This window comes from Leptodactylus fuscus, chromosome 10, assembly GCF_031893055.1.
Source record: "Leptodactylus fuscus isolate aLepFus1 chromosome 10, aLepFus1.hap2, whole genome shotgun sequence".
NCBI lineage: Eukaryota > Metazoa > Chordata > Amphibia > Anura > Leptodactylidae > Leptodactylus > Leptodactylus fuscus.
The window spans coordinates 9,581,125-9,592,713 of NC_134274.1; the positions used below are offsets into that span (position 1 = coordinate 9,581,125).

The 11,589-nt window shown below is 41.7% G+C and overlaps 1 protein-coding gene across 1 annotated transcript; it reads left to right on the top strand.

Moving 5' to 3' along the window:
* The first annotated feature begins 5,065 nt into the window (after positions 1 to 5,065).
* Positions 5,066 to 10,359, top strand: ANKRD2 (ankyrin repeat domain 2). Its single transcript, XM_075288372.1, has 9 exons — positions 5,066 to 5,272; positions 6,238 to 6,345; positions 7,237 to 7,398; positions 7,695 to 7,802; positions 8,786 to 8,884; positions 8,992 to 9,090; positions 9,172 to 9,270; positions 9,480 to 9,578; positions 10,067 to 10,359. The coding sequence occupies exons 1-9, from the start codon at positions 5,204 to 5,206 to the stop codon at positions 10,163 to 10,165; spliced, it is 942 nt and encodes a 313-aa protein (XP_075144473.1). The 5' UTR covers positions 5,066 to 5,203; the 3' UTR covers positions 10,166 to 10,359.
* Positions 10,360 to 11,589: the final 1,230 nt, after the last annotated feature.

Below are 11,589 nucleotides of genomic sequence, written 5' to 3' on the forward strand. Positions count from 1 at the left end.
TGTGTGTAGTGGTTGTACTTGATCTTGCAGCTCAGCCCCATTCTCTTGAATGGGACTGAGCTGTTGCTCCATGTGACTAATGAACCTGTTATCATTGGCACAGGGAATTAGTTCATGAGCACAGTGACCTCTTAAAGGGGTTGTCCCATCACAAGGATCCTATCTATACTGCTTGTTAATGTGGATGTAAGACTTTTCCTAAATACAATGCTTCAGCAAAACTGCTTTGTTTGTCCACTATCTTACTTTATTCAGTTCATTGTGGCCACAGCCCTTGACTTATCTGCTCAAAAGTCAAGTGATGTATCTGCTGCTCTCAGGGGAGAGGGAGGAGGGGCTAAGTACACAGGAGCGAGCCTGTGTTTCTAGCTATTCCTGTGTCTACACCACATGACCTAGGTCCTGCATTCAGATAGGGGAGAGGAGCTACTTTCATTTCTGAACTGTCTTCTGTTCTCCCAATTATCAGGCTAGCTAATTCAGTTGTGTTCATTATGGCAGAGACAGGCAGTCTCTGTATGTAACACAGAATGGAGTTGCTCCTGCCTGTACTTCATAGTTCCAATATGGGTGGGCGGGGCTACACGGTAATTTTGGGGTGGAGCTAAACAGCAGGTTGCATGTGAAACCCCGCCCACCAAATGACGCAAGAAACCAGCAAGAAAGATTTTACAGCAGTGAAGACTGGTGAGTATGCGACGTGGGAATACCCCTTTAAGACAGTTGAGCCGTGAGGGTCCGAGGTGTTGGTCCACCATTGATCACCTATACATGAACAAAGTGATGGAAAACCCCTTTTTTATTCTCTGCTAATTTATTCCTTTGTGATGGGGCAGGCTTTTGGCAAGGGGGAAGACTTTGGGCAAGGGGGCAGGGCTTCATTATCAGTTTTGAGGGAGAGGCTCCTGCTGCAGCCCCCGTAGCCCGTTGTATCTCCTTATCGGGCATACCGAGCACAGACTACCTGCTGAGGGCATCAGCTATGCTTTACCACCATGCTCTCTAGCAATGATGGTGGAGACCCAATTCTAGGGGCGGGTGGTATTATCAAGAAAGATGAGACATGAGGTTCCTTTTTTCGACGAGACCCATTAGCTTTGATGGGAAGAATGTCTCACCATATCCTGCTCCTCTTTCGATCGACACCTTGATGGACCGCGCTGTAAGGCTATAGGACCTGTTTGGCGCCCTCGGTGTCTCTTGTACTTCGGATCCTTGTAACTGAAACCAGTGTAGACAGGACCTCAGATATATATCATGAATGACTTGCGTAGACGAAGAGGCCCCATGTTATTAGGTCTTTGTGCCTGAAAAGCATATGGACAGGGGTCTTCATATGAGGACAACTATAAGCAATGGAGTTCTATGCCCTATATCATTACTTATTACATGGTGATTCGTTACCGTGTGGCTCACTAATCAATCCGTCAGAACTATATTAGACGGGAGGAGATGGACACGATGACTTATTATCTTCATGATTAACTTGCAATCTAATGTTTAACAAAGAACCGCTCTGCAAAGCACCAGGGCAGGAATCTCTGGCTCTCGGTTCACTTGACCTTAACCATGTAATGTACAAAGTGACTACTTGAAGACACTTAAATAGAAATCTATGGGCCCCATGTAGAATGAAGTCCATGTACATGGTTCCCATACTCTAGCACATTCAAGCAAGCTTTAACAGCTGCTCGACCGGGTCCTCCACTAAGATTCATGGAAAGGAACAGGCCCTTAACTTATTTGACCAAAAGTCTGAGACATCTCAGCTGGGTTCCCAAGACAGCAGAAACTGATAGCTGATCTTAGATGGCAGAAGAGCCAAAGATCAGATGACAGCTTGGGTGGGCTCACTCGTCTCTGGTTCCATCATCCTATATCTCATCTTTCATTTCTGCTTACTCGTGATCATTTACATTAGTCCATAACCATGAAACCTGAAATGCAAAGGAGAAGTTGATATCCAAATATGTAGCTCAATGTTCTTGTAGGTTCTCCCGTCTTAAGATATGGGAAATAAGAGAGCAAAGATGGCTATGGACGTCCTATGAGTAGTTTTCTGAAGACCATGCTCTTCTCGATCTATGGCTGATACAAGGAAATGATACAGGTCTCATACAAACACGTTTCAGTTGTGGCCTTATAATTTGTGTTCCTATAACCACGGTTTAATCTTTGTACTGTGGGTCAATTCCTTCTGCTCCTTTTTACTGTCTTGTTGTCGACACTTTGAACATTTTCTGTAATGATTTCTAGGGAGGAATGAGAAGACCGATTTTTTTTTTTTTTTTTTTTTTTTTTTTTTTTTTTTCCTTGCAATAGCCAATTGTTTGGACAAAAGCGGTTCCTCCCAACGAAAACCATACGATTCAGCCAGATAAACCCAACTAATCTATTTCACTTGACAATGGATGACAAGGACAGATCAACGACCTTGACATAAACATTAGACAATTGTTTGTTCCTCCAACTTTCCTATAGAAAGGCAGTGCTTATATCCCAGGAAAACAAAGGGTTGAATGGGTTAAAATGGAACTGACCTCAACCTAAGTGGACTGTCTGTATAAGATGGATCGTGTCCAGCTTAAAGGGGTTGTCCGGAAATAGGACAAATCCCAGAGGAGGTTGGAGACGGTGTAACATATAAAAACCTAAAGCATACTCTCCTCTCCCCGGCACACTAGGGGGCCTGTGCATTATTGCTGGAAGTCCTTCACCGCACATGATCGTTGAGGCCCATCATTGGTGACCCGGTGACATACGTGAGTCCTTCCCAACGTGAGCGAGAGCTTAGCCAATAGGTTCTCAACCAGACACTGTGTCTGGGACAGTTCTTGTCCCTTGGTGCAGGGCCCTTTAAGAACACATACTGGATACAATAACAATACATTACCAATCTGTATTCAGATTATGACGCCAGGTCACAAGACGGAGCGAGATAGTAAACATGCCGCAGCTTGCATCTTATTTTTGTAAGTGAAATATGAAGTGAAAAACAGAGGCGTAAAATTACGGAGGAGGTTTTACAACACGATCCAAAAATATATCAAACAAATTCGTCAAGCCCTAGTCAATCGCTCATAGTATGTGTATATTCTATCAATTAGAGGGAGACTGGCAAGTCCGAAATGGCTCCCAAACCAATAATAGTATCACGTAGGGACCATTAATAGGAGCAGAAACATACCAAGAAGCAATGCAGAGATGATCATTTTTTAATTTTATGCAAATCAGCCTGCAAGCGCAACAGGGGCGGAGCCTGATTTGACTAGAAAGTCACAGGTGCATTGACCCTCCTCTTGTATCTCTGTAAATTAGACTCCGCCCCCAGTGCACGTGCAAGATGTTTTGCATATTTATAAAAATACGTTTTTGCTTGTGTCCTCATGTCTTTAGTGGGGTTTTCTAATTGTTGCAACCCTTAACCATATCATGAGTATGGAGGGAATAGTACGGCATGTTGCATTATCTTACCAGAATCTGATGCGGTTGTGAACAGAGCCTTAGCCTTCGCAAGACAAATGGCTGACATCTTATGTGTTGAACTTCCCACAATATAAGATACTGTTCGCTATGAACTAAGGGCAGCGTTTAGATCTTTTATTATCCCGGCGTATTTCAAGCATGACCTTAGTTGTACGGAGAACAAGTTTACAGGTTTATTCCTGGGATGCTTCGGATACTTTCATGGCTTCTGTACGACGAGACCTTGGGATTTAGCACCAACATTGCAAAACTCCTTTTATACGGCCGTCCGGTATTTGTGACAATGAATCAGCGCTGTGGCCCCGTTTTATTACGATATCTGGAACTAGTTGTGCCAGACGTACATTGCAAAACAGAAGTAATGAATATAAGGAGACGTTATCTATAGGGCTGCATGAACTCCAAACATGGCACTGCAGATATTGGTTATGGTTATATATGTTATTGTCTTGGTTCAGGTTATCTTCTCATACATGTAGTGTCCTCCTGATAACCAGCCATGATGTCCTTATTGTGGTCAGGTTATCTTCTCATACATGTAGTGTCCTCCTGATAACCAGCCATGATGTCCTTATTGTGGTCAGGTTATCTTCTCATACATGTAGTGTCCTCCTGATAACCAGCCATGATGTCCTTATTGTGGTCGGGTTATCTTCTCATACATGTAGTGTCCTCCTGATCACCAGCCATGATGTCCTTATTGTGGTCGGGTTATCTTCTCATACATGTAGTGTCCTCCTGATCACCAGCCATGATGTCCTTATTGTGGTCGGGTTATCTTCTCATACATGTAGTGTCCTCTCCTGATAACCAGCCATGATGTCCTTATTGTGGTCAGGTTATCTTCTCATACATGTAGTGTCCTCCTGATAACCAGCCATGATGTCCTTATTGTGGTCGGGTTATCTTCTCATACATTTAGTGTCCTCCTGATAACCAGCCATGATGTCCTTATTGTGGTCGGGTTATCTTCTCATACATTTAGTGTCCTCCTGATAACCAGCCATGATGTCCTTATTGTGGTCAGGTTATCTTCTCATACATGTAGTGTCCTCCTGATAACCAGCCATGATGTCCTTATTGTGGTCGGGTTATCTTCTCATACATTTAGTGTCCTCCTGATAACCAGCCATGATATCCTTATTGTGGTCGGGTTATCATCTCATACATGTATTGCCTCTGCCTTATAACCTGTCCACAATAATTATTATAATATTTTATTTTTTCTATAATATTTTCCTGCATTTGTTTAAGCTTAAAGGATCTGCCAATAATATTATGACGGGTTGTCTGTAAACCTTTATGGCCCAGAATAGCTTGCACCAGACTTGATCAAGGACAACAAGAGAGGAATGGTAGTGTTGTGACATGAGGCTCTTTAAGAGGGGGTGTAAATGTGACATAAGGTCAGGACGAGAGACATGACATAATGTGGCAGGATGAGCTCATGCTGAAGGCTCCCAGGTCATGTGCGAGGAGGCTACACCTGTTGGTTTTGGAATGGCGGGTCCTGGATCTTCTGAAAGAGATGGGTGGAGCTGTCCCTGGACCTCCTCTATAAAGTTCTCTGAGAATTGGAGCCGGGATGGAGAACTCCTCTCTACCCGCATCATCCTCCTAATATCAGTCTACTGCTTGATATATAAATATATAAATACACCCAGGGCTCAGCGGCTTTATAATATCTGATCGGCAATTCAGTTTTGGAATATAAGAAATGGACGACAATGTGAAATGGGCCACCGAGATTATCGACCAAAAACTGGAACTTGAGGAAAAAAATGAGGTGAGTGAAAACTTTATATCATAGTAAGAAGGAAGATTTCTTGTATTATCCTCATAGATACAGATAGAAGTCAAAACCAGATATTGGACTTTTGAATATTGTATTATAGCCGATACTTTATTACATTTCCCACCTTTGTCCTGATTCTCTCCGAGTTTCTTCTTTATATGTGACATTTAGTTTTTTGTTTTACTAAACAGAGAAGATCAGGTCCTAGTTTTCAAACTCCCCTGGTTTTGGTTGATGTCGTCTATTGTTTTTATTCGTGGCTCTATTTTTTTGTAAAATAGTGATTTTTGACAATTTTTTCAATTTTTTTTTTTTTTAGTTTCTTGAATAATAATAATTTAAATAAAAGTGATAAAGAAATGAGACATTTAGATAGATAGATAGATAGATATAGATAGATAGATAGATAGATAGGATGGGAGACAGGTAGATAAGGACATAGATATGAGAGAGATAGATAGGTAGGTAGATATGACATAGACAGATGGATACATAATGAGAGATAGATGTAGATAGATAGATAGATAGATAGATAGATAGATAGATAGATAGATAATGGATACATAGATATGACAGGCTGACAGATAAATACATAGATAGAAAGAACACTAGATAGATAACAGATAAATATGAAATAGATACATTTATAGGTAAAACATATTACAGATCCAGCATGCCATATCAGTACAGTGTATTAGTACCGTCTAATATAACTGGTATCATTCTAGTAATCTAACATTATACAGCACCGTCTATACGAAAGGTTCTTAAATTATTCTAAAAATGCCACAACTTTCTGTATAAATAATCCCGCCCTGTTGGTCTATACATAGTAATGATCATATAGTAATACCGGCATTGAGGCTGCGGTGTTTTACCTTTTATTAGTTCTTCTATTATTTGACTTATCCAATATAATAATTATAACTGATAATACAGAAGTACATTCATTTTAGCTCAAGCAACCTCGATTTCGGAAAATTGGAGTGATCGACATAGACCGGAATGAACTCAGTGAGGAGAACTTCAAGCCCCCAGTCAACAAGAACCTGGCAAATTTGCAGGTAATTATCTATCTATCTATCTATCTATCTATCTATCTATCTATCTATCATTTATCTATCTATCTATCTATCTATCTATCATTTATCTATCTATCTATCTATCTATCTATCTATCTCCTATCTATCTATCTATCTATCTATCTATCTATTTATCTATCGCACTGTTTGCAGTACTGTTTGTCATTGCATTATTTGCTTGCTCGTCAGTCTACAATATCCTCTATAACTTGTGGTCCCTTCCCTTTGTCCTATTATTTTCTGCCATTGGACTGTCACAGTGATGTGATATATACCTATATACCGCTCAGCCGTCTTTCAGTTACACATTATTATAGCGAGCAGCTGTACACACATAGCTGCAAGCAGAACACGACTCTATATCACCAGGTGACATCTCGGTTAGTCTCGGCCACATGTAGTCTACAAGTAATTTGATGACTTTATTAGGAGAGATGACTACAATGATCTCCTGTGTATAGTCAGCCATAGCTGTAGGACATATGGCCAACACGTCTCAGCCCTCACTTCCAACCTTTCCGTGGGGCAGGGCTTTTGCAAGTGTGTCTAAAAGTGGGTATTTTTGGGTCTTGGTCTAAAAATGTCCTGGAGGTCCTGCTTCTTACTTCCAAGGGATTCATAAGAATTGGAGAAGAAAAAATTGTCCTGTAAAATGCTTACTAATCCTAATGGCAGTCCTGGAGTGAGGGTCTACCAACTTCGTAGACATCATATTGTCTGTAGGTTCTGCCAAAGTCTATAGAATCCTTAAAAAATTCAGAAATCTATTTGTCCAAAAATATGTAAACTTGATACAGTCCCATTAGCCCTTTGTACCCTCAGACTTACAGTAATAAAAGATACTAACCACCCAATGTCTATTAACTCTAATAGGGTGAAGAACGGGTACGGAAGACCTCTGTGGATTTGCGAAAGGAAATAGTAGATGTTGGCGGAATACAAAACTTTATAGAAATACGCAAAAGGAGACAAGAACGCAAGCAGAGGAAGTCTCAAGTGGTGGCCCCAGAACCAAAGCCAGAAGTGGAGGAGATTGTAAGTATGTGGTCTTATTGGCATACTAAGTGAGGATTAAAAAATATAGGTTGGGGCCGTCGCTACCGATAGACCAGACACCCTACTATGTAGGATGAAAAATTTTATATAGTGAGGTGGGGTCTTAAGACTGCGGTAGACAAGGTTGAAAGACATATGGCTCCATCTTGAAGTATTTGAGAAGACTGGGTGTTAAAGGGGGGGGGGGTCCATATAACAAAAGTCTGGGTCCATATAAGTCAGCCTCACCATAGGGTAATATCCCACCAGTCATAAGACACATTTTTGCCCTACAGACAGAACCCATCACTGCAGAGACATTCTTGAAAGCTGCCGTTGAAGGAAAAATGAATATCATTGAGAAGTTCTTAGAAGATGGTGGTTCTCCAGACACATGTGATGAGGTAGGTCTAAAATAGGTCTCCTTGGCTTGCTCGCACTTGTCCTAGACATATCAAGAGTATCTCATCGAGACGTATCTTGGCCCACTTTTTGCATTCCATTCCATAGCTGAAGCCAATGGTTGGCCCAGGGGTTAAGTTCTACGTTCAGTAATCACAACAATCATTACCATTGGCCTAATCGACCGACATCATGATTGAAAGCCGCAAGCAGTGCACATATAACCTGGCGAGCTGTAAAGCGATCCGCTCATGTGACATCCCTGCAATTATTTATTTATTAGCTTATAAATAGAAGCCCCAGAGCCTTGGGATATACAAGGTGGTTGTAACTAATTTAAATTACATGTGAAAGTCCCGGGGCACGGTGTAGGGGTGAGATCAAGGACATGTTTTGTAAAAATAACCATCCAGTATGTTAGGACGTAAAGGCAGAGATCTGCAAACAGTACATTGGGTTAAGCTTTTCACTATTGGTGCTTCCAAAAATGTATCCAACGTGGATCTTCCAGTCTTTGGAATGGACCACCATGGGCCAATGATCAGGACCATTTCACTGTTTTCCAGTCTTTGGAATGGACCACCATTAATGGCCACTGGACCAATGGTCAGGACCATTTCACTGTTTTCAAGTCTTTGGAATGGACCACCATTAATGGCCACTGGACCAATGGTCAGGACCATTTCACTGTTTTCAAGTCTTTGGAATGGACCACCATTAATGGCAACTGGACCAATGGTCAGGACCACTTCACTGTTTTCTAAATTTTACATCTTGGAGACAACCGTGTTCTTTTGGTGGACATGTGCTTGATAATACAATATAAGATTCCCATATTTTATGGCCCATCAATGGACCTCAACTTGTTGAGCCCATATCACATTTTGTGGGCCACAGTACCTGACCATCTTGCCTCTTCCCTAGATTGTGCCCTCCTTGGACTATGTTATTTTGGATATCTCCTTACTGGTGGTATTTTTTCCAGTTTAAGCGGACGGCCCTTCATCGAGCTTCCTTGGAGGGACACATAGAAATCATCAAGAAACTCATAGATGTCGGAGCCTCTGTCAACTTTAGAGATCGAGTAAGTAAGACAGTACATTGTATGAATGGATATACTGTTGCTAAATCTATTTGGTGTTATTTGTATATCAAGGATGAAAATAAGATTTTTTTCCTCTTTCTATGTAGCTGGACTGCACCGCCATTCACTGGGCCTGTCGTGGGGGGAAACTGGATGTCATCAAACTTCTTCAGGACAATGAGGCCGACATTAATGTAAAAGACAAGGTAATATTATTACCAATGTGTGGTCTGTTTTGGGTCTATGGTAATAAATATTCAAATCATTTATTCAATTCAATGTTTCAGGTTCGTAGTACCCCCCTGCATGTTGCCACACGTACAGGCCATGCAGACATAGTGGAACATCTCATTGCTACCGGCGTGGACATCAACTCCAAAGACAGGGTAAGCTTTGGTCAAAGAGGTGGTCAAAGTCCAAATGTTGGAAACCTTAGATCAGAGCCAAAGAGAGTCTGCCAGTCCCATTGTTTCGAGAAGTGACGTGGGCCTGCGCTCCCTGTCTGAGCCATAGAGCACCATAGTACAGAGATATTGGCCCCTAGAGGTGTCAGATACATATTAGTTAACGGTATCCTCTTGGTTTTTGGTTATAGGAAGGGGACACTGCATTACATGATGCCGTCAGGCTCAACCGGTATAAGATAATCAAAATGCTGATAATATATGGAGCCAACATGAAGACAAAGAACGGAGTAAGTATAAGTTTGAGCATTGCATGCTCAGGGGGACCCCAAAAATTTTCCAAAACTGAGTGTGCAAAGACTAAGACAGGGTTCAGGTGACCATAATAATGCCTAAAATATGGCCATGATAATGCTGCGGTTTAACAGAACCAATCACTATAAAGTCTTGCCCCAAAACCAGGCGCACCAGGTACCGAATTGCCCCATGGTGGGACTATTAAAGAACTATCTTATCTTATCACTTGAGGAAGTGCAGGGGTTGGAGGAGCTTTAAAGGGCCCATTATTTCTTCCTAATATGCAGAGACCAGTACTGTAATAATGCCCAAATACAATAAAAATGGGGTTTCATGTTACGCCTCTGCCCAAAATGTTGGCATCAAAAGCAAAGATTCCCAACAAATCGTTTCAATAGTTATTAATGTCTTAGTCTAGATGTGACCCCTAAGATGATGGTTTCCGTATTATAACTCCCATTCTCCTTTGTGTGTGGCCCAGGATGGTAAAACCCCCACAGACCTGGTGCAGCAATGGCAGTCGAACACCCAAGAAGTTTTGGTGAAACAGGCGACCCTCACCTCGGAGAAGCAACTGTAAAGCGGAGACAAGTCTTTGGCGTCTTATTTATTGCTGATGTGCACATAGTAGATCCCGGATGTGATTTTAGTCAACGCTTCTGGATATTACTTTTGTAAATGTGAGTTGTACAGGGAGTTATGTACAGTCATTGTTATATAGTGTAAAGTGTTGTAAAAATTGTCGCTACTTAGTGTAATAAAGTGTCACGAGTACAATGGATCTTAAGACTTTGTATACTACTCTCCAGTCCGGACGTTGATACTTTCTTTCTACACTAGTCCCAATTACTGACATTCAGTCGTCTGTAGCTTTAGACCATAGTGATAGGGGTCGTCTTTTTGTTAGCGCACCCCTATCCTTATCAAGCTGGTGCGGTCAACACTTGGCACCCCCAACAATCAGATGTTTATAAAGATGGCGGCATTTGGACAAGTGATGTGATCTCTTCACTACTTACGAAGTAAAGCGCCTCACTGTGCATAGTGGCTGTACTTGGTACTGCAGGTCAACTCCATTTACTTGAGCTGCAAACAGGCCATGTCTCTGGTGAACATGACATCACTGATCTGTGACGTAAAAGTGTGTCATTGTAGCACAGGTAGGTTTCGTACCTGATGTACTATTTAAAGGGGTTGTCCAGGCAAAAATGGACAATCCTTTTAACTTTTGAATCAGCTGGGGGTATTTAAAAAAATAATAAAAATTTATACTCTTCTGTCTCCGATGATCTTGTGTCCTCCCGGTGCGTCCCGATTCTTCTGCTGAACAAGTCTCTTCCGGAGTTCTGCTGAAGCTGCTGATTGGACTGAGTGGTCACATGACTGCTGAGCCCAATCAGCAAAGGGCCTGTGATGTCACTACCTATTGCAGGTATAAGGGCAACTTAAGATGAGTTTCCTAAATGAGAAAATGTATCAACATCTCTATGTCTTGGAATCTCCGCCATCACTGTATAAAGAGAAGACTTCCATCCCTTGTATTTTACATCCTGAGTCTCCGACTTTCTACACTTTTGTTTCGATCATTACACTTTCAGCAGTGTTATAGCTTCGGGGTTGTATCTGCAGTCACTGAATGGATGGTAAGCACAGTGTGAATGGCGACAGACGGTGAATCACTACAATATCCGCGTCCTACATACACAGTGAACTGATAGTCTGCTCTGAGGCCACTGAACGTTTCGCAACGCAGCCCCCATACCTTAATACTTATCACATCTGCAAACCACTATTGTATCCAGTCTAGACAATGCTCTGTAAGATAAACAGTCTGGAATCCACATTGATACATTTGGCTTAACCTGCAACATTGTAACAAGTTATCAGGATAGTAAGACTACGTTCACATATTTGTTTTTGATCCGTCACTTGACTATATGGGGATCCTCAGAGTATCTGTTATGTTGTCTGCCATTTTGTTTGCGACAGAGGTGGATATGGCGA

What these genes read in the sequence shown, in the direction of transcription:
- ANKRD2 (XM_075288372.1), top strand. Translation starts at nt 5,204, where the DNA reads ATGGACGACAATGTGAAATGGGCCACCGAGATTATCGACCAAAAACTG. An exon ending in AACTTGAGGAAAAAAATGAG is followed by an intron (nt 5,273 to 6,237) that starts GTGAGTGAAAAC and finishes CATTCATTTTAG; the next exon opens with CTCAAGCAACCTCGATTTCG. An exon ending in ACATCAACTCCAAAGACAGG is followed by an intron (nt 9,271 to 9,479) that starts GTAAGCTTTGGT and finishes TTTTGGTTATAG; the next exon opens with GAAGGGGACACTGCATTACA.